Here is a 23,770-nt window from a genome sequence, read left to right on the forward strand (position 1 = left end):
ATGATGAAGTTTTCTGTTTTCTAACACTTACAGAAAGAGACAAGCTGCATGTTGTATGAAAACAAGGGAACTGACTAAAATAGTGGTGGTTCTACAACATTAAATGTAAATATATACGGATTCAAAGATTATTCTTGAATCGTTTGCAAATTACTGCGGTATAAGAGGAATAAAACACTTACAGAAATATCGTAACAGTTATTCTGCCACACACCGTCCATTAGTTGATTATGTTCCTTAATCATCAAGTTTTATTTCTTTACTGTTATTCTGAAGCATGCGTCTAAAAAATTCCTACAGTGCTGATCTCAGGAAGTTTAAAAATGGCATTGTGGGTAATATATGAAAATTAGAAGGCATTTTCAGTTCTACTGATGATCTCGTTTTAATTCTGTCCTTGTCATTTAAGGTGGATTTTGTTTGTAGCTTTGACGCGGTTTTTAAACCTGTTTTCTTTTAAAATGCTTGTGTGGCATGCATTCAGCACCGTCGACCACAGACAGAAACACCGGCATGGTCATGTGACCATCCTCTTTGCCAGATTTTGTTTTTTTAATCATTAAAGACGGCAAACAGTTCATGAGGTAAATATTAATAGCCTGCTAGCTAGTAGTGCCAGTTAGATTTATTCCAGCTGGCTCATGTGGGAGACAAAGTTTCAGGTCGGTGCTTGTGGAAACGCGGCACGTTCCTAAAAAAGTTCCTGCGTTAGAAACATTCCTTCTCTTGACCCTAGACAAGTAGGGCAGCGGATCCAAGATGGCCGTTCATCACAAATAGATCCGGGGAAGACACCGAGTCTGGGTTGTGTTCTAAATCAACCTGGCTAATGTCAACACACTGTCCGCGAGTAAACACCGCACCCTCACTAATCTTTAACCTGTTTAAAGAGCGGAATAGAGCGATGCAGAAGGGTGTCTTTGAGTCCAAGTCAGACAGAACAGGAAGACAAACCTCGCTGTTAACGTAAAGATTTATTTAGAGCTGTGTGGCTTTCGTATTGGAAATGTTTCACTATGATACAGGTTTTGTATGTAAAATAAACACTTAAACTTATACTAGTGCTTTATGATATACAACATCTGTGTGTGTGTGTTAAGGTAGTGAGCACAGACCACCTTGTGTGTGTGTGTGTGTGTGTGTGTGTGGTGTTTCTCAGGTCTGGCAGCCAGTGTTCTGCAAGTCTGCTGTAAATTTCTCCAGCTCTGTGCATTTGTCTTGTGCCACAGCGGTGCATTCAGCTGATGAAGGCCAGTGCTCCACCCACGTCTTCTTCCCCAGAGCGTACGTGTATCTGTAGGTAAAGAATAGACATGATTTTAAGCCAAGTGGAAGAAAGCAATACTCAATAATACAGTACCTCAGAAACTCAATGTTTCAAACAGTCAACTACCGATTCTGTAAGAGGTGAAAGTCCAAGGGACAGTGAATGCGACAGAAAGAGCAAAGCTGTCCTGTATAACCCTTTATTGCAGTCCTTTAGAGACACATTATAGCCATATCTAAAGTAAGTTCTCCCTCTGCTGGACCTCTGAGTGAACGGCAGAGTTACAGACCGCACACACACACACACACACACACACACAGGAACAACTTGAGCAACAAATCGAAGGCGTTTGGAAAGTGATGAGAAGAAAGTTTGCAAGAAAGAATGTTGTGTTATGAAATAAATGAGTGCTACATATATTTCGGAATCCTTCACTTCACGGTACCAAAGTGTTTATAAGCAAAGGGAATCTGTATTTATGTAGATGGCTGTATGTGCAGTTCAGTTTCAGTGTACAATACTAATAGATAGAAGAGCACACACACACACTGTACGTTAATTAAACACACACACCCATAAAGAAAATTTTTTTCCCCTTTCTGTACCATTTTATGTCTTTAGTTATCTCCTCATCAGTGATCAGTTTTGTACATACAGTATAGTGTCAGGTCTGTGTTCTGTCTCAGTGAGGTGTAAGAAGGTGCTCAGTGAGGAGGAGGAATGAAAAAACCTTCCTCTTACAGCACTAAGCTCAGTCCAGTGTGTATCTTTGTTTCTATGACGATAGAGGAGTTTAACGTTACCCGTTCTTGTCACTGCCGGCTTGCCAGATGTCAGAGGATGGGCCAATGATGAGGTAGTCCTGCCCGGTGAGAAGATTAAGCCCCGTCCTACAGCTAGCATGAGAGAGAAACACTCGCGTGTCCTTTTCTTTTAGACCGACCTCAGAACCTATGCATACACACACACACACACACACACACACACCATTTAAAGGAATAGAAAAACAAAGACAACACAGTGTTGTACAACAACAGTATCTTGAAGTCTACATGTTTTAAGATGAACACCAACTCCACACCTTCTTTTATGACCTTAAGGATCTCCAGCTCATATCTGTCATATTGGCTTGTACTGACGCTCAACACTCTGACCTTGTAGGCTGGAAAACAGAGTATGCGTATGAGCCGCAACGGATGTTAGTTCACTGTAGCTCGGTTAGCGTAACGATAATCCGTAATGCTTACCATGGTGGATTCCACTGCACACAGCGTTCCTCCTCTCTGTGTTTGTCTCAGCAGCTGTCTTCATCACGCAGCAGTCACCTGCACAAATATGGCTGAACTGATCACAACACAAGTGGGCACAGTCCATTCCTTTTTATATTAACAACCTTTCCTGACTTCCCCTCACAAACTGTCCACAAATTTACCCTGTGTGCAGCGGCACACGTTGCCTTTGCAGATCTGATTGAGCTGCTCGCTGTCCTCCGGAGGAGTGTAAAACCTGCTGCAACGTTTATCTGAAAACACACACCATCCTTCATCAGAATCACATCACAGATTTACTGTAAACTATGATTTAAAATACGTTAGATTTATTTATACAGAAACAGTGGACAACAGAAGTACACTGTGTGTACCTGTGTTGTAATACTGGTATACAGTAACTGTAGACGGTTGCAGGAGACCCACTTTAAACCTTTGATTCAGCCTGAACGTGATGGTGTCTGCCTCTTTGTCGGATACCTGAACACACGAAACACGTAGACGGAGTATGATATTAATACAGTATTTTACTGAAAGGAGACGAGCCTCAGCAGCATCTAGTCCTCCATGTTACCTTGAACAGATGAATGATGAGAGATCCTCGGTCGCTCAGATTATCTACAACTTGGAAGTTGTTGATATAGCGATCCACAGCGTTGGTCAGCTGTAGATCATAGAGCATATAAAACAAATTTAAAGCAGTTCGAAGAACATAGTCCCATTATGTGTATCTGAAGAATGTACTGTGTCTGACTAACTGAAGCATTTCTGAGCTCTTTTTATTATCTGGACAGTTTTATGACTGTCACTGTGACAAAATGTACTAAAAAAAATTCTTTATTATGATGATTAGCTGCATTTAATATATGTAAGGAGTGTGTGTTAGTCTACAACTGTCTGAATTACACATTTATTATCTAACTGCAGGGCATGATATTCCTCAACTTGTTTAGTTTCTCACCAGCTCGAGGTCTGCAGTTTCCGGATCAAAGCCGGTAGGCAGACTGATGTCGAGAACTGCCATGCGCACTTTATGAGCCAGAGCTCTGATGGGACAAAAGGTTCACGCTTAGGTTAATACTACGGTGCTCTTATTATGCTGTTATACATGAACGGCTTACCTCACATTGATGTTGAGTTTGTACACCTTTTCCACATCTGCTGGAGGCTTCTCTGTGGCATGTAGAGAAAATTAAGAGCAGTGAAATTTAAACAGTTTGCCTACATTCAATCCTTTTTAAAGATCTACAGTAGGAACCAAATCCCTGGAGTCTACAGAGTTCTCCAGCCATTATCCTAAAGATCTACAGTATTAAACCTTTCCCTGGAGTCTGCAGTGCTCTCAAGCCTTTATTCTAAAGATCTACAGTATTAAACCTTTCCCTGGAGTCTGTTCTCAAGCCTTTATCCTAAAGATCTACAGTATTAAACCTTTCCCTGGCATCTACAGAGTTCTCCAGCCATTATCCTAAAGATCTACAGTATTAAACCTTTCCCTGGAGTCTGTTCTCAAGCCTTTATCCTAAAGATCTACAGTATTAAACCTTACCCTGAAGTCTACAGAGTTCTCTAGCCTTTATTCTGAAGATCTACAGTATTAAACCTTTCCCTGGCATCTACAGAGTTCTCCAGCCATTATCCTAAAGATCTACAGTATTAAACCTTTCCCTGAAGTCTACAGAGTTCTCTAGCCTTTATTCTGAAGATCTACAGTATTAAACCTTTCCCTGGCGTCTACAGAGTTCTCCAGCCATTATCCTAAAGATCTACAGTATTAAACCTTTCCCTGGAGTCTGCAGTGTTCTCAAGCCTTTATTCTAAAGATCTACAGTATTAAACCTTTCCCTGGCGTCTACAGAGTTCTCCAGCCTTTATCCTAAAGATCCACAGTATTAAACCTTTCCCTGGAGTCTACAGAGTTCTCCAGCCTTATTCTAAAGAACCACAGTATTAAACCTTTCCCTGGAGTCTACAGAGTTCTTCAGCCTTATTCTAAAGATCTACAGTATTAAACCTTTCCCTGGAGTCTACAGAGTTCTTCAGCCTTATTCTAAAGATCTACAGTATTAAACCTTTCCCTGGAGTCTACAGAGTTCTTCAGCCTTTATCCTAAAGATCTACAGTATTAAACCTTTCCCTGGCATCTACAGAGTTCTCCAGCCTTTATCCTAAAGATCTACAGTATTAAACCTTTCCCTGGCATCTACAGAGTTCTCCAGCCTTTATTCTAAAGATCTACAGTATTAAACCTTTCCCTGGACTCTACCGTGTTCTCTAGCCTTTATTCTGAAGATCTACAGTGTTCATCATGAATCCCTGTTCTGAAAAACTTAGAGATCTGAACTGATCAAGAAGCATTCCCTAGAAAGAATTTCCTGGTCACAAATCCTATAATGGAGATTTCACCAACCCTTGGGAGATCTACAGTGATCATAAGCCTTCTATTGAGATCTGCCAAGGTGACCAGCCCTGTCCTAGATATGTGCTATGGTTACTTGCTACAGGAGATCTCTAGAGAAAAACACTTCTTTTGTAGGCCAAAGTGATAAAGAATTATTTTCCTGGAGATAATAATGGTAGATGAACCCTTCTGCTGGAGGTGTTGCATAGTTCTGAACCTTTTAAGAAATATGCATTAGTTACGTACCCTTATACCTGAGATTTGGCATGGACACTAACTGTTTCAAGGTCACAAAACCTTGGATGATGGGTAATTAATGAGACTTATCCTGGGGATCCTTTACAATGTTTAATTCCAACTGGAATACAAAAACTACCAGTGACACTCCTGTTTTTCCTAATTGGGCTCCTTCATTGAATGATCACTGGTAACTTGCCCACAGTTGACTAGCATTGCTTGGAGTCAACAGGGAGTGCATTAATAAAACTTATTCAACTTCAAATTAACAAGCAAGTATTCTGTTTATTCATTCACTAATTGACCACAGGACATATAAAGAAATTGAGTGGAAGAATACTAAAGATGTACCGTTGCTTTCAGTAATGGTAACGCTCAAATCAAAGCCATCACAGGAGCTCTTCTCATGTTCATTGGGCAATTCATTGTAAACTGTTACCACCTACAGAGGATGGAGAGACAAAGATAAACATCACCTGCCCTAATGCAGCTGATAATTAGGTTCTTGGGATGCAGATATCTTGGGTATGTTTGGTACTTTATACCTCTAGGATTCCTTGTCCATTTCCAGTGGCGAGAACTGAAAAGTCCTGATCTAGAGGGACCTGTGTAAAATTATCAAGTGCGACAGTGAGTGGGAGACATGTTGGATCCTTTATATAGAAAGTGCAAAAGAGTTTCACGTTCAGATCGCCTTAATTTAATTATTTAATTAGGAGCTAGAATGAGCAATAGGTCAAATTAGGCGTGACTGACCCGAGAGGAGCGTGCCACATGGGCCAGTTGTTGGGTGAAGGCCCAGCGTATTTCCGAGCGACCAGGAACACTCAGGTCCACCTGCAGGTTCATGTCAGACGGAGAGGGTTTCTTCACCAGGTACTCTGACAGAGCCTGCAGTACCACCATGGTGGACTAGGAGAGAGGGAAGGGGGCTCAGAATCATGCACTAGAGAATTTATACTTGAAAATGCACACTTATACACCTGCACACTCAAAACTACAGACCTTGGGATGAAATTAAAGAGGATCAGGAGTAGTGTTATCCAGGATACCCACAAGACTAATATCTAAGAAAAATGTCCCATGAATTTAGCCTGACCTCTGCAGAGGCAAATTGTTGAGTTAATAAGTCATGTGAGTGCTGATGGACTTAATCCCTCTTAGAAAAAATTGTATTTTAAGGGCATAAGGGCATATTAAATTTTTACTGCATGCAAGTTTCAGGCAGCAGATCAGACTGAGTCCTCTTCTAATGTATCTGCCAAAATTCAGAGACAAACACAAAAAGTAATTATACTTGTGTGGATCCGTATCCTCCTCCAACCCGTCGCTGCTGATTCAGCCACTTGAACGGAGCAGCCGCTTCCTCAAAATGGCCGCCTTTAATCAGGGCTAGCAGTGCGTAACCTGTTGCCTCCAATGTGAAGAAGGAATTGCCTTCATCTAGCCAATGTGTGCGGTCTGATTTTAAAAGACAAAGAAAAATGAACCTCTTAACAACGCCTTACTTCTTTGCACATCAAATTATTGTTAATGTTACATAATTAAGAGGTGCAGCTGAGTACCCGGTGATGCCAATTTCAGCAACACACTCTTTGAGCAGCCCTGGTTGCTCACAGCCAAGGCGTAACATACAATTGCGACAGAATACGGTCTATGGAGAAATTGGTATCGCGCCTTCAGGTACTCTCCAGCTTCTTTGAACTTCACCTGCCAAGAAGAGAGACAGAGTAGAGCCCATAAGTAAGGAAAACAGATTGAAAACCTGAACATTGTAAATACTTAAGGAGTTCAGTGTGTGGGTGTGTTACGTCTGCGTTTATGTTTGGATCACTGCATGTAACGGCACTCTGAGCTTCAGCCAATGCAATCAGTACAAATGCAGTCAGAGTTTCCCTGGACTCAGCACCCTGAAGACCTCCCTACACACAATCAGTACAAAGACAGTCAGACTAGCAATCAATTCTTTTCTTCTCCACATAATGCAGAGGAGTACTGAACTTGATAGTGAACTAGGATGTTTATCATTATCGAGTCATTGAATCTTCTCACCGTCATGGTGGTGGCATAGACCGGGTTGTCCTCCTTGAATGCTCCAGTTGAGAGGTGCTTATGCTTGAGTAGGTAGAGCAAAGGACCACATATGTGCTCTTTATTTACTGTGATAAACGGAAAAGCCATGGAGAACACCTTCACCACGAACGCTGTGATCCTGTGACATAGATCAAGAAAGAAATTATGGAAATAAAGGTAGAATGATGAAACCTAATATCTCTTCTATCTTGCAGAAATAGTGAAAATACCAGGTGCTGCTTCCTTCATTGCGATATGGTGGATATGAATCATCTGTTTTGCGATAATGAAGCTGGTTCTCATAACCTGAGATAGACACCCAGAGCAATCATAATGGTGATACACGAATATTTCATGATTAAGGGTTTAATAGCCAGTACAGTAGAAACATTGAAGAAACGTGAAGACACCAAAAGAAAAAGAAAATTTGCAAAGAATTAACTCAGGATATTTGCTGGATTTGGTCGTACCTTTCTTAATGTATTGCAGGGCTTCTTCTCGGCGCTGAAAACCCACACTCTCCCACTGTGAGCTGCGATCCAGGTAGTGAGTAGCAATGAGCGGCAGCGTGATGCTAGCCAGGTTCTGCTCCACACAGCCTCCGGGCATCCGGATCAGCGCCGCAAGCGAGTCCTTATTGATGGAGTTATCGATGCTGTCAGCCAGCAAATTACCTAAACACACACAGAAATAAAATGAAAACAATTGAAGTGATCAGCAAAGTCATTCGAGCTAAGAAGTAACTTATTATTCTACCTCTGACGTTGACGAATGTTTCTGGAAGCGAGTTGGGAACCACCGAACTCAGTTCAGCTTTGTCTACCTTAATCAGCTGATTTCCATCTGCAGACCAAACACACACACTAAACAAAGGCCTTGTTTAACAACCGGATATGAAGCATTCAAATGAGATTGAATATTATGATTCATGGTACTCATGATTTTACAGCATTGACATTTACAGATCTGTGTTACCTGAAAATTTGGTACATCTGGCACTCATTCAACTTTACAAGAAGATTGATAAATGACATCTGGTGAGTCCATATTAATTTTATTGAATTATTAAATTAAGGAAACAGGAAGTGGTCTCACTGTTGTCTCCTTTCTCAGCAGGATTTAGCACAAAACTCCTCACATACATCCTCTGAATGCCCTCCACCTACAGCAACACACGTGAAATAATGAATAATCTGAAAAGTCTTGCTATTAAAGTACCTAACATAATTGTTATGTCTGTTTACACACTATTGTTATACACCAGTCAGGCATAACATTATGACCACCTGCCCCTTTTGCTGCCAAGACAGCCCTGACCTGTCGAGGCATGGACTCCACTAGATCCCTGAAGGTGTGCTGTGGTATCTGGCACCAAGATGTTAGCAGCAGATCCTTTAAGTCCTGTAAGTTGCGAGGTGGGGCCTCCATGGATTGGACTTGTTTGTCCAGCACATCCCACAGATGCTCGATTGGAATGAGATCTGGGGAATTTGGAGGTCAAGTCAACACCTCAAACTGTTTGTTGTGCTCATCAAACCATTCCTGATCCATTATTGCTTTGTGTCATGGCGCATTATCCAGCTGAAAGAGGAAAGAGGAAGCCAAAGCCTTCAGCGAATACCATTTCCATGGTACATGGTCCGCAACAATGCTTAGGTAGGTGGTACGTGTCAAAGTAACATCCACATGGATGCCAGGACCCAAGTTTTCCCAGCAGAAAATTGCCCAAATTGCCCTCGCCGGCTTGCCTTCTTCCCATAGTGCATCCTGGTGCCATGTGCTCCCAAGGTAAGTGATGCACACACACCCGGCTAGCCATGTGATGTAAAAGAAAACGTGATTCATCAGACCAGGCCAACTTCTTCCATTGCTCTGTGGTCCACTTCTGATGCTCACGTGCCCATTGTTGGTGCTTTTGGTGGTTTACAGGCATTAGCATGCAGCCCCATACGCAACAAACTGCAATGCTCTGTGTATTCTGACACCTTTCTATCAGAACCAGCATTCAGCAATTTGAGCAACAGTAGCTCGTCCATTGGATCGGACCACACGGGCCAGCCTTTGCTCCCCACGTGCATCAGTGAGTCTTGGCCGCCCATGACCCTGTCTCCGGTTAACCACTTGACCTGTCTTTGACCACTTTTGATAGATACTGACCTCTGCAGACCGGGAACACCCCACAAGAGCTGCAGTTTTGGAGATGCTCTGATCCAGTGGTCTAGCCATCACCATTTGGCCCTTCGTCAAACTCGCTCAAATCCTTACACTTGTCCATTTTTCCTGCTTCTAACACATCAACTTTGAGGACAAAATGTTCACTTGCCTCCTGATATATCCCACCCACTAACAGGTGCCATGATGAGGAGATCATCAGTGTTATTCACGTCACCTGTCAGTGGTCATAATGTTATGCCTGATTAGGGTATATGACGTACATGATCTACATGGTAAGATAAAAGAAACATTTTCTTGCATGGTAACAACTGAAACATAACACTGACTACAAATCAATAATTTTTTTTCAAATACTGGCTAATCAGAGGAATACATGTTCCGTATCAAGCCTCACCACCACGTGGAGGTTTTTACGGATCGCGTCCTCTCCAATGAAGCTACGTGACACAGCTGTAACCTGCAGGGGGAGCTCTCCTGCACGGAGTGGGATTACGGTGTAGGGGATGAGCACCGAGGAGCGAGCTTTCACAAACACCTCCTGCTTATGATCCTCAGTAAACGCCACACTGCACATGTCCTCCGTCTTAGCCAAGACCACCAGCACCTGTGTGCAAATGCAAAACACTGCAGTAACACTCAACACTGATAAATATGAGCATTCGATTTTCTTGAATAATTCATAGTCTGTCCTAATGAACAGAGCTCATAATAAAGTAGTCTGGAATCAAAGTGATATTTGTTAATAGAAATCAACCATGGTGGATGATGCACTAAAGCATGAGATGTGAAGACCTTCATGTCCTCATTCACGTAGTTGTATAGCACAGCCTTGACTTCCACATGCTCATTTCTGGCTGCGGTCCGAGGAAGACGAAGGTCGATAAAGAAACGCTTCCATGCTCTGATGTTGAATGGCTCGGCTACACAGAAACCTGCAGGAAATGTTCAGAATGTCAAGTTATACTTAGCCTCTTGATGCGTGTACATTGGATTTCTAATACAAAAAGTTGGACCACTAGATGAACAGTGCACATTTACAGGACGAAGAGAAACAACTACAGATGGAAATGGAGTCCAAAAAAAAGTACCTGTCTTGGATGATGTACTAACACCCAGAATCCCCCACTGAGTGATGCTGTCAGGGAGAACGTAATTCATGGGCAAAACAGCCAAACTGAAAAAAACAAGCAGAAAGGCTTGAATATATAAGCGATGTTTCTGTCCAACAGCGGGTATCAACCGGACCATAACTGAAGATAGATAAGACAAAAAAATTTAAATGTAGTGTCTAAGACCAAAGGTATAAGACCAGGATGAATTATACAGAAAAGCAATCTTACCCATCTGACCCAGGTTCTTCAGGTAGTTTGACGTCAGTCCACAGCCAGGATTCAAAAAACTTGGTACGAACATAAATGTCATCCAGCTCATAGTCCTCATCATCGTACTCCTCATCGGACTCCTTCTCTATTTCCACCCTTGATACCGTGAGTTTTGGTAAACTAGCGGAGGCAGGCTCGGCATAAACCGGAGGACGAGGCATGGAACCCATCATAAAACCTGAAAGGGCAGAAATGCAACCAAACTCAATTCAGAATTACAGATAAATGGATGTTTAAAAAAAAATCTTGAGGCTCTTCACAAAACCGGCAATCATTTTTCAGAAGGTGTCGAATCATCTTCTGACAGTAGGGCAGCAGTGTATCTTAGTGTATATCAGTGTGCTTGTTTGAATTCTGTATCGTTACTTATACTTATATAACAACTTGCATGGACTGGACTTGCATGCCGGATGTTTCAGGTTATCTAAGCATAAATCGTTACCAGAGAAAAAGGCAGGAATGTTGATAGCTTTTTAGTTAAATTCCTGTTTACCATTTACCATCTTCAGTACAGAGAGCATGTTGTGCTGTGTTTTTGCATTATAATTTCTGAATTGTCAGCGAGTCAGGACGTTTCACAAATGTTAATGCAACTATAAGCAAATAAAGAGTGCCCTGTTTGGTTCAATGTTGAATATAAAAAAAGAATTGCTGGCAAATTACCGTGGTACAGGAACAATAAAACATTTCAGGAGGTGCGGTTAGAGGACACTCTGTCATGTTATGTGCTAAATTAACGTCAAGAAAATGTAAAAATTAAAGTGGATAACTTACGTTCTCGCTTAAGCGTTTCACCACGGGCCATAATTCGAATGTTGGGTAGTGACTCTGGAGTGGTGGTGGGTGGTGGTGGGGTGACGACGCCCAGCTCTTCACCCCTGTACTTCGAGCAGCACTCGAGGAAAGCCATCACGCAGCTCCAGTTCTCCGTGATGTAAAGAGCACGGCGGCGGCACGAGTACGGCATGGGAATGGCCCTCATGCCATCGGAGCAGCAGCGCTGCAGAAACCGGTCGGAATGGGATTTCTCTGATCACACGAACAGACATAAAAACAAATAAATCAGTATTATTTGGTTAAACGTTATCAACCTCAGTCATCATAGTGTAAACTCCATGTTCTCAGTGCTCTGTTTTTCCATTTTCCACAACAAATGGAAGAGCATTTTAAACGTACATCCTGGGCCTTGTTTCCTCTTACTGCTAGTTTTTACGTTTTTTATGTCATATTAATCTTTCTGATGTTTTTCATTTTCCAGTGTTCACTGTTGAGACCTGAGGAATTTGGCCTTTTCGTCTACTTACCAAGCTGGGCTCTGAGACGCAGTTGTTCAGCAGAACGCTTCCTCCTGGACTTCCAGGAGCATGGTTGGGCTAACCAGAAAACACAGTTTTCAAAGTCCACTTTATCATTAGTGGTAAATTTAATTAGCAAAAGAATCAGGCAAATTTACATTAGGTAAAATTCTAAGACTTAGCATAAAACCATTTAACAAAATTACCATAATATAATTGGGCTAATCTTTTACAAACCTCACTTTGCTGTAGAATATACAGCACCATCAAAAATCCTGCCATTGTAAGAATCAAGTGCAAAAGAAATTACCTTGATTACTGTCAGAGGCTACACGAAAGCTGGACTGAAAATTCAAGCCTGCGTCCATGAAGACACCCATGCTGTCCTTTCCTCCGCCTGGAGAGCAGCCCAAATCCCCCTGTCTGAGTGTGTCCCAAATCTGGCAGTACACAACCGAATTAGTGTAAGAATCATAACTGTGATTCATCAGCATCTTATATGAAAGCACTCACATTCCTCTGCGTCAGACGTCTGTTTCTCAGCAGGAAAACAGAGTTGTCCACAGCGACCATGCTGACCTTTGCTCCAGGTTCACCCCTGACTTGGAAGCTAAAGCTTTCGCCTGGCGAATACGAGTCCTTCATCTGACCTCTCGCCGGTTCCACACTGAGCTACAACATTGATTATGTCAATGGGACCTCCATTACGCCCGTAAACAGCAAACATTCAACACACATTGACTTACTGGTTCCACACAATGACTCTCCACGTCCACTGAAACGGAATCGGCCACCACCTCCCCTTTAAATTGCCACGGCAACACGTAGTACGCCACAAAGCGGAATAAAGGCAGCATGTCTGATGTCAGCAGCAGGGGAATGTTTATCACTTCATGCCCTTCAGCGTTCACTCTGCCAGCACGAATTATCCTTCCCTTATTCAGCACCTGTTGAGTGCAGGGAATGGTGAGCAAGAGAATGGATCCGGCTTTACTAAAACATCTTGTTAACTTTCTCTCTAGGAGTTTCTACAAACACAATTTTTCCATTACTTACAAACAATAACAACACCGTCAACAGTGACTTACAGTGTAGGAAATGTGCTTTAGGTTGCTTTTTTCTTTCTGTGAGAAGGTCCTCAAGTGCACTTTAAAGTTTAAAGTTTCTCCCGCCTTCAGCGTATTTGCATCGTACGTGATGTAAAGCTGATTCAGCCGCTCAGCATTGAAAGGCGAGTGCGATTCCACGTACCATTCAGCCTTCGTCTGTAGTTCCTGCTTCAAATTCGGGATTACCGTCTCTGCCTGAGAACACAGTTTACAAGTCGTGTCTGAAAAGTCTGGTTGTAGTTTAGATGATGCTATTCAACACACCAATGTGGTTTAAAATGTCCTAACTTAGTGGTTAAGGTTCTTTGCTGGTGAACAGGCCTAAGATTGCATGTTCAAATACTAGCTAAATACCAAATGATTTAATGACTTCCTTTGTATAGCTAATTTACTGGCCATGAGGTGTTGATTTATTGTCTGTAACTGAAGATCTAGTAGTGTAACAAGCTTCTATTAATGTGCTTGTTCTAATATGGTTCAAATTAAGAGTTTTGCATAGTGGACGGTCTGAATAAAAGGAGAAAAATCTTGTGTAATTATTGATATGGTAAAATATTGTGTGTGAAGATGTTTATTATTTAAGGAAGGAGTCTCCAAGTGTAACTGTCAGAGGTAAAGCTGTAACTATCCCGATGCAGGAAAAAAACCCCCACAGACTTTCCAGTTTCTTGGTAACTTGGAAAATTAGACATATTATACAAATTTGAAAAACATACAGTTGTGCTCAAAAGTTTGCATACCCTGAAAGAAATTGTTAAACATTGCCCTTTAATTGGAAAATATGACTGATAATGCAAAAGATTTTTTTTCGTGTTTAAGGATAGTGGTCACGTGAAATCATTAATTTTCACAGTTTGACTCCTTTTTAAAACCTAATCATAACTGAAATCACCCAAGTTTACATATTCTTGAATGTTTGGCGCCAACGTACAGTTTGCGCAAGACAACCAAACGATTTTACAGCAACTGGAGGCATTTTGCCAAGAAGAATGGGCAGCTATACCACCTGAGAGAATTAAGGACCTCATGCACAATTATTACAAAAGACTGCATGCCATCATTGATGCTAAAGGGGGCAATACACGATATTTAGAACGAAAGGTATGCAAACTTGGAACATGGATTATTTCCTCATTTTCTTTATTGGCATGTTTTGTTTGATGATTGTACCATTCTGCTATGCCTTGCATATGAAATAAAAATGAATTTGTTTTGCCTTCTCACTCATATTTTCTTACGGTACGGTACACATCGTGCAAATTCTGCCAAGGTATGCAAACGTTTGAGCACAACTGTATATATAAGCTGGAGTGACACAGGAAGAAGTTGTTTAAATATTCTTGTATATAATATGGATGGTGAAATCATAAACTAGAATGAAATGACGACAGACAATGGGACACACATTTGGCGCTTGGACCACTGAAACAACAGGCAAATCACTGGCTGTCCTGCACACTCCATACACACCAGGAGGATCATGACATGAACCTCTAAAGCCTTTGGTGTTTATGTTACTAATATTGGTACTGTATGAATTGAGATTTGACTCACTGTTAGCATCATAGGTTGCGGCTCAGAAGGCATGTTAAGAGATACTTTGATGGTGCCGCTGTGGACTGTGATCGGCCTGGGCAGTAAGGTGATTTTCACAGGAACATTTGGAGCTGGGGAGCCATCATGGTGGCTAACTGTAACCTAAGACGCCAAAATGCAAACATCTCAATGGATTCATAACACAAATCCAATTCCCTATTTATTTAAGGCTATTTATGTATGTTACCGTCATTTCAAATGGTAGCCCTGATTTAAAAAAACGTGGTGTGTCCTTGATGGCGAGCACGTATGGTGCTAAGACTATTTTGATGCCCGTCTTCTCTGCATCCACTAGGTCGCTTCCTGAGGAGGACAGTGCATCAACATGCTTCAGAAACTTTCCATCCTTGTGTGTTGCCCTGTTAACAGCACCATATAGATTCCACGAAAAAATATCCATCGATTCTGTGTTTGCATTTAATTCAGATAAATTCCAAAAATTTGATGCTATGCATTTGTGTGGTCCAATACCATCATATGAGGGGTCACGTGTACTAATACTGAGACAAATACTAATACTTAAGACATTTGAGTATTTTTAGACATTATTTTGTGTCTTTTTGCTGCCCTTTTAAACCTTAAAATTCTATGCAGAATCTGCAACAAAGACGTCCTACCTGAGCTGGTCAAGACGGAAGCTTTGACATATATGGAGGAGCCCACAATGCTGTTGATATCCGGGTAGGCACTCTTAAGCTCAGCCATGGTCAGAGTGGCGATCCCACCATCCAGCTGTCAGGAGCAGAAGTGTGTTAGATTGAAGAGAAGGTACATTAGCCTGGATCCATCATCAAAAATAGTTTTGAAAGCAAGAACGTTCTCGAGTTGTTAAATCTGTCTAGTTAGAATTTCATTATGATCAGGACTTGGAAGATCCAGAGCTTGGGAACACTGTGTCTGGGGACTTCCTTGTTCCATGTTATTTGGTCTCCCATTTACTGCGACATAGAGAGGATTTCTATATTTCACTCACATTGTTCACTTGCTTCATGGCCGGCAGTCGCACTTTCTCTCCATTTCTTTCTACTCCAAACACCACATACGCGACACCTTTTACATCTTCGTCATACAAATATCTGTGCGACACAGTGCAATGTTAATATTAACAAAGTAACACTGAATGAACACAAAACACCCAATATTCTGTGTGTCTAAAAGACATCAGACCTAACTCTACAAGACACAGTCTGTAATAAAGTGGAACATGGCACTGACCTGGCATATACTTCCACGTTCAATTCCTGATCTTCCAAACTGAAGTGGGCCTTTTTCGGTACTAGTGTCACATTGAATGCTGGTAGCACTAGAATCGACAAAATTACATTATCAACCCAGAAGCTCCTTGCATAAGAACAATTGCACATACGAAATGAAGGAGACTTACAGAATTGTAATTATCTTAGAGATCTACCAAAAAACAGCTCATATTATTAAAGTGAGAGGGGAGAATTTTGTTAATGTTAATTTTACAAATTATATTGTATGTTTAATATGTATGTTTATATTGTATGTTTAATATTAAAATTAAATTATATATTTTACTCTCACTACAAAATTACGGTACTTAAATAATTATGCACATTCCTGAGACATAATCTTGAAAAATCAGCCCAATTTCACTGCCAGATTGTAACACTTCAATATGTTAAAGAATGTACTCACATGTGCATGAACCAATTTGCATGAAAAGAAGTGAATTGTTAAAATTAGGGCTAGGAGATGCTTTGATTTACTTAAGCATGTCCATTTACACACAGGAGGACACACTTTGGATACTGGGCACTTCACCTTTTAACCCGTCACCCATAGTAATAATTATAATATAATAATAATAATTTGTTGTAATGAGATTTAAAATTTGAAATCCAAAATGGCCAACAAAACCATTTTGAAAAGTGCAATATTTGTCTGCTACCAAAGATTTTAATTATTTTTCTATTTATACACAGACATCTGATTTATACATCAGACAATGATATAGAAATATAAATACATACCATACTTTTTCACCTCAAAATCAGCACTAAATGTGTTCTCTTTCCGGTGGTCAAATTTGGCAACAACCTTCCACTTGCCCTCTCTATAAAAAAAAAAAAAAAGTAAAATGAGTGAGTTTAAGGAAAGGGGAAAATAATAATAATAAAAATAAAACCTCTGTACATACTTCACGATGTCTGAAAGTCCATAAGTGCTGGAATAAACCCCGTCTGTTGCTCTGACCCTCAGTATGCTGTGCACTGTAATTCCATCCGAATTCTGAAACAGGAGAAATGAACAGCAAAATTAAATGAACAGAAAATGAAAAAGATTCAAATACTTTACTCCCTTTCAGGTCTTGCTTGAAAATCTGCCCTCTTCCATATACAAGAGTTCACAGATGCCCGTGACTGGTGAGTGTCACTGTGAAACCCCTCCCACCCAAGGCACAAGGCCACCTTCTAGCTATTGATTCCCCGCGATCATTAGGATTCGAACTCACAGCCTTCACTACTTTTTTATCAGCAGCTTGTTTCGATCAGGTGCCAAAAAGTAATGGCATTTCTTGCAAAAACCTTTTGTTGCATGTGTTAACCCTTCAGCAGAAAGGGTGATGTGGTACATATGTATACAGTATGTGTCAGGTTTTGTGAAGCACTTCAAGGTCAGCCACCATTTTGTACCGTGTGGCACTATATAAGCACACCACAAGCTCTGTGCCAGATGGTCTCTTCAGTATTCTTTGTGTGCCTTATAGCTATCCTGTCTTTCCCTGTGTTTGCTTTGCCTTTTATGTCCCTAACCTGTTTTCCCATTTTGATTTTGCCTGTTCTCTCCAGCCCTCTTGTTCATGTTATTGGATTATTGGACTGTTTCTCTGGCTTGGGTTTCTGTTATCTCCTCATTGCTCTGCTTGCCAGTTACTGGAATATTGGACTGTTTTTCAGACTAGGGATTCTGCCTGCCGTATTTGCTGCTACTGCTATTGGAGTTACTGCCTGTTTATAGCTAGCTTCCGATTTAGACTTATTAGACTTGTATTTAAGTTTCTTTTGGATTATTACATTAATGTATGTGAGTGCATATATTGACATTTTGGTAGTTGGACAATTTTGACAGTACCATTTGGCCAGTTATGGACCCAGCAGATCATAGAAGCATGCAGGCCTTCCTAGACTCCCTGTCCCAGACCTTGGTGTCGCATGAGTAGTGCCTTCAGGGCCTTACCACAGTCGGCCATCTACTCCTTGGATTCAGAGTCAGCTGCGTATTGAGACTGAGCCCCTGCCTTCAACCATCCAGGTTAGGGCACTGGACGGTCACACCCTGCACCATGCTTCACACCACACCAAACCACTGCAAGCGACCACTGCTTAACATCATCAGGAGTGGCTGTCCTTCTTGGTCATCCCGTCTCCCCTAATATCCATCATGCTTGGTTTCCTTTGGCTCTGCAAACACAACCTCCACATCGACTGGACCAACAGCCGAGTTCTGGATTGGGGAACCCACTGCCAACTGCCTCTCCTATGTACCCCCAGCAACCTACCTCGGTGGCTGACAAGGACCCCTCTGAACTTGTCTCTGTACCCTCTGTTTACAATGGGGTAGGCATGGCCAAGGCATTCTCTCTGCCACTGCGGCTCTACGACTGTGCCATTGACCTCCTGCTCAGGACCACACCTCCTCGGGGGCACCTGTACCACCTCATAGGGCCAGAAAGGGAGGTCATGACCACCTACATCCAGGAATCACTGGCTGCTGGCATCATCTGCCCATCTTCCTCCTCTGTGGGGGGCCAGCTTCTTTGTGGAGAAGAAGGACAAGTCCCTCCATCCCTGCATCGATTACCAGGGTCTAAATGCCATCACCATCAAGAACTTTTACCATCAGCCATTAATGTTCTCCAGGGAGCTCCAAGCTTGATTTGTGTAATGCCTACCACCTCATGCATATCAGGGAGGGCGACAAATGGAAGACAGCATTTAACACCCCCACTGGTCACTACAAGTAGCTGGTCATGCCATTCAGCCTCACCAATGCACCAATGGTGTACCAGGCACTCTTAAATGATGTCTTACATGTTCAGCACCCTTGCTCCGGTGTCTGCTCCAGAATTGTCTGTATGTGAAGGCCAAGAAGTGTAAGTTCCACCTCACCAGCACCATCTTCCTGGGATTCAGCCTCTCGGCTGGTAGCATACAGACGGATGCTGCCAGGATCAAGGTCGGTAAGGGACTGGCCATGCCCCGAGACCTGGAAGCAGCTTCAGACCTTCCTGGGCTTCTCTAATATCTACCACTGGTTCATCTGGGGGTACAGCTCAGTCACTGCTCCCACTGCACCGGCTCACCTCCACCCTTTGAACACGCTTTCAGCAAACTTAAGAATCTCTTTACCTCACCACCAGTTCTGAGGTAGACACTTCTGACCTGGGGGTGGGGGCCATGCTGTCCCAAAGAGCCACCAAAGACAATCAACTTCACCCATGTGCCTTCTTCTTTTGCCATCTGACCTTGGCTGAACAGAACAGGAGCTCCTGATCATCAGGCTTGCCCTGCAGGAGTGGCGTCACTGGCTGGAGGTCACAAAGCAGCAGTTCTTCATCATTTGGATAGAAATTTGGAGTACCTCCGGATGGCCAAACATTTAAATCCTCGCCAAAACCGCTGGGGACTCATTTTCGGGCAGTTAAATTTTCTAAGACTCTAAGAACAAGAACTCTCTCTCTCTTGGCTACTCATCTCTGACGAATTCCACCTCTGAACTATCCTCCCCTCTTCCATTGTGTTTCGGGCCCTACACCTCGAAACCGAGTGCAAGGTCTAAAAAGCAGTTTCTGGGGACCCAATTCCTGACGACTGTCTGGAAGGGAGGCTCTTTGTTCCGGACGACCTGTTCTCCAATGGTGCCATGGTTCCTGCCTGTCCTGCCATCTAGGTGCCTCTTGCACCCTGTTTGTCCTCCAGCAGCACTTCTGGTGGCCATCATTGAGGAGGGACATCCACGAATTTGTAGCAGCCTGCCCTATCTGTGCTCAACAGAAGAGCTCTAAGACTCAGGTTTGGGTTGAGTATGCCCACAATACTCTACCATCCGCCTACAGGTACCAGCCGCCACTGTTCTCTTCCCAGACACTGGAGGCCTCCATCCTGTCTGCCTTGGCCCTAGTCAAATGCTATCGATGCATCTGGAGAATGACCCACTTGGTGCTACTCAAGTCCTCCAAAAGTTACAGCCGCTGGGCCAACCGCAAGCATTGTCCCGCTCCCCCTTACCACATCGGCTAGAAGGTGTGGTTGTTCACCAGAGACTTTCCCCTGAAGGTAGCCTGCAAAAAACTTGCCCTGCACTTCACTGGCCCTTTCCATATCTCTAAAGTGTTCAACCCGGTGGCCGTCCAGCTCAAGCTCCCTAGAATCCACTGCATTCATCCTACATTTCATGTATCCTGCCTCAAGCCTGTCCAGGCCTGCGCCTTGGTTGGATTTTTGCTCATTGCTCTGCTTGCCGGTGACTGCAGTATTGGACTGTTTTTTTAACTTGAACTTCTGCTACTTCTTTATTGGTCTGCTTGCCAGTTACTGGATAATTGGACTGTCCTCTGACTCGGATTTCTACCTGCCGTATCTGATGCTACTGCTATTGGAGTTTGGATTTAGACTTTGTACTTAAGTTTCTTGTGTGGATTAATGTTATAGGTCCCATCTCGCTCGCCCCTGACAGTATGTATGTATGTTACTAGTAAGCAATGAGTTTGAGTTCAATGTTCATCCTGTGACAAAATCAACAGACCAGGGATTCAAAGTACAGTGATTTCTCCACAAAAAAGGTTTTTTTTTCCAGAGGGATTTTTCCCCCTTGGTCCTGTTACACACAAAAATTGTTTATTATATTTCATATTTGTGAGTTATTTGGCAACACAGTAGTTTAAGAACGTGCAGGCTTTTCACATGACATAAAATTTCAATGTGTAACCTTTTGTAAGGATGACAGGCATGAGTGTGCTCGAAGTGTGAAGCCCTACAGTCATATAAAATGGTAGGAAGTGACCCTGGGGCTGATTTCTTTCCAACCCAGGCTGTAAACATCTATCTATACATCACATCAGATGATTACACAGAGTTAAAATCCACTTTGATTTAATCTCCATTTTTCAGACACCTCCACAGAATGTCTTTGGACATGAAACTAAAAGTATTTGTATTTTTTTGTTTATCGTGTTCGTTATTTGGAGGAAACACTACAGGAACCCAGTAGATAAAGCTAAATCACAAAAGCAGCTGAATATCTGCCCCTCATTCTAATTCTAATGCCACTGATGATACATTACTCAACAGTCAGTTTCACTGTCAAGCTACAGATAGATACTAAGTTATAGAAGAACAGATTTTACCTGGATTTCAACGGAAATGGTGCCACTGAAAGACTGAAAATCGGCATTAGAAACAAAAGCTCGGCAATGCACTGTACAAGAGAAAAAAGGACCGTCAGATTTGACAATTCACAGTATAATGTTATTAAAAAAAAACCAATAGGTCATAAGCATTTCAACTAGACAAGACATGAAATTTTGGATACTTCAGTGAACATGAAAACACTAGTGACTGTGTGAGACAGGGTTTAAATTAGGCCTTGCTCTGTAATAGTTATGGGTATTACCTGTGTCTCCTGGGTTGTAGATGGGTTTGTCAGTCTGAATGAAGATGTAACCAGACTGAAAGGAGACTTTACTGATGTGCTTAACCTGCTGGTAGTCTCCGAATTGGGCGACTATCTCAACATGCTTGGTCTCTTTCTCTTCTGGCCGCAAGAAACTCGGATTAATCTGTGCAGAAATAAGATAATTAACTGGTCTTGATCTAAAACCTTAGAAACTTGCCAGCTTTATGAAATTCATGCTTAAAAACCATCTAAATTACACCGTCTAGTGTTTTAAACTAGGCCAGTTGATGTGGGATATGACAAAAGAATAATTACTCGATATTGAAGACAAAGAGCTGAAACAGATTCTTCATTTAGATTGGATATTTCTAACCCATTTGGGTGGGACTTAAATACCAGAGTGACACAGGGAATAAAAATACTAACCATGTGGAATAAGATATCTGGAGATGGGTTTGTTAAGACTTTTCTGTAATGACTTGGACATGACTCTTGAATGAGTCTTAAACTTAAATGAGTCTCTCTTTCATTTGGACTCGCTTATCCTTGTTTTGGACTTGACAACAGTGGTTCTGACTACAGCCTTTAATGCTCTCTGTATAAATCTTCATGATGGATGTTTGTCACACTAACAAACTGCTACATACACATCTTTTTAACTCCACACTGACTATTTTGACCTGTATTATATGACCACATAAGGGGGTGTGGCCAAGCAGGTTGCACCTAATCAATAGCAGGTCAGAGTGAGCGAACCTCTAACAAATGAAACTGAATTTACCTTGATGGTTTGGAGGATGCTGTAGTTATTATCAGAGTTGAGGGTAATGGTTCCCTTCCACAGTTGCTTTGTTTTCAATGGGAAATCATATACTGAGAGAGTAACACTGACAGGCTCAGAAAGTCCAAATGCCTCCAGCAGGACGTTTTCTTTATTTTCCACTCGCAACTCTGCAGGAGTCACCAGCGCAAACCTGCAGAAACAAACCTCCACGTCTTGTTCTTTTGACCAGTTCTGTTCAGCTTTGTGCTAGCTTGTATCTTGTATAACACAATGGGAATTTAAGATCAACTTGAATGTCTAGACTTCTACGATGGAAGTATAATTAACGAAAAACAGGCTGAAGAGGGAACCTGCTTCCCAGACGGTCCTCAATGTTAATCGTAACTATATACGGATAAGAACGTGCAATTAATGTTCTACATTTTTAAAATCCACCTCAGATTTTGTGTGTGTGTAGTCTGAGAGGGGAACAAGACTGTTTTCTCACTTTGGTGTCTGGTCGAAGTCCGGCTCCCTTCTGCAAACACAGAGAAAATTCTCTCATACTGAGATAAACAATTGTGCTATAAATATGAATAAAATATAAAACAAAAGCATTAAAATCCTTAACAGAATTAAAAGAGTCTTTAACAGACAACATTCATGTGGTGCAGTTTATTACCCGCCTACTTACAAATCATCTATAGGAAAAAACGGATAGCGATCATATGGACTGTGGAAAGAGACGCGTGTTAATTTCCACACGTTTTAAGTTTTTGGTTCATTCTTAATGACAACACATACACACAGAGATGAAAGTCAGACACATACCTCCAAGGACGAAACCTGCGCCTGTGATGTAATTACACATGCAAAGATCAAGCAGGAATAAATTAGCAAAGCACTCTTCACTGCATGTGTATACTAATACACACTTGTTTTACACTAATACACACTTGTACTGGCTACCAGTGCAAGCTTTTGCTTAATATCCAGCTTCATATATAAAAATTCTATAACAATTCTTGCTATAAAAAATATATATAAAAGATTTGTGAGAAATGCTGCAAATAACAAACTTACCGGGGAAACCTGTCCTCAAACATACGAGAGTCAAACTGAGCATTTAATTTGTAACACAAAGAAAGGATGCACAGTAACAAAGTTAATGAGCGCATCCTTACAACTGACCCGCTACAAAGAGTATAACGACATCAGACCAAAGCTGACGGGAAATACATTCTGTCTATTTTTTTTTTGTTAGCCGTCCCACTATTTCACAACTTTCAATTGATTTACTGCCAAGCGTCAGCACCCTGGGAAAATCCATCCCAGGGTGTAATTTGGACATTCCCTGTTATACATAGAATACTGACTTTCCTAAACTGATATGAAATCGGTGACCTAATGGAACATTTTTCTAATAGCATAAAATCACAGAATTGTAATTGTGATTACTCACAGACGTAAGCTGCAAACAATAATAATAAAAAAAAAAAATAGAATTATATTTCATTTCAGTTCCATTAAAAAATGGCCCTGTCTACCTGATTATCAGGATC

At 41.7% G+C, this 23,770-nt stretch overlaps 1 protein-coding gene across 1 annotated transcript; it reads right to left on the reverse strand.

The window, feature by feature from the left end:
• Positions 1–955: 955 nt before the first annotated feature.
• On the reverse strand, positions 956–23,448 carry c3b.2 (complement component c3b, tandem duplicate 2). The gene is made up of 44 exons (XM_058382429.1): positions 23,292–23,448; positions 23,040–23,060; positions 22,903–22,941; positions 22,717–22,746; positions 22,227–22,419; positions 21,443–21,608; positions 21,177–21,247; positions 16,968–17,059; positions 16,801–16,883; positions 16,019–16,106; positions 15,777–15,879; positions 15,421–15,535; positions 14,991–15,106; positions 14,762–14,905; positions 13,187–13,402; positions 12,845–13,045; positions 12,612–12,770; positions 12,409–12,538; positions 12,108–12,176; positions 11,578–11,832; positions 10,762–10,981; positions 10,510–10,595; positions 10,214–10,353; positions 9,816–10,025; positions 8,342–8,408; positions 8,003–8,089; positions 7,717–7,920; positions 7,477–7,552; positions 7,226–7,385; positions 6,985–7,095; positions 6,739–6,883; positions 6,471–6,634; positions 5,930–6,085; positions 5,719–5,778; positions 5,525–5,615; positions 3,657–3,708; positions 3,497–3,581; positions 3,110–3,199; positions 2,910–3,015; positions 2,700–2,789; positions 2,515–2,592; positions 2,349–2,429; positions 2,071–2,218; positions 956–1,294 (listed from the first exon to the last, which is right to left on the reverse strand). Exons 1-44 carry the CDS (start codon positions 23,384–23,386, stop codon positions 1,156–1,158), a joined length of 5,232 nt encoding a protein of 1,743 aa, XP_058238412.1. The 5' UTR covers positions 23,387–23,448; the 3' UTR covers positions 956–1,155.
• Between the last annotated feature and the right edge of the window lie 322 nt (positions 23,449–23,770).

The sequence above is a fragment of the Hemibagrus wyckioides genome, linkage group LG27 (genome assembly GCF_019097595.1).
Source record: "Hemibagrus wyckioides isolate EC202008001 linkage group LG27, SWU_Hwy_1.0, whole genome shotgun sequence".
NCBI classification, from domain to species: domain Eukaryota; kingdom Metazoa; phylum Chordata; class Actinopteri; order Siluriformes; family Bagridae; genus Hemibagrus; species Hemibagrus wyckioides.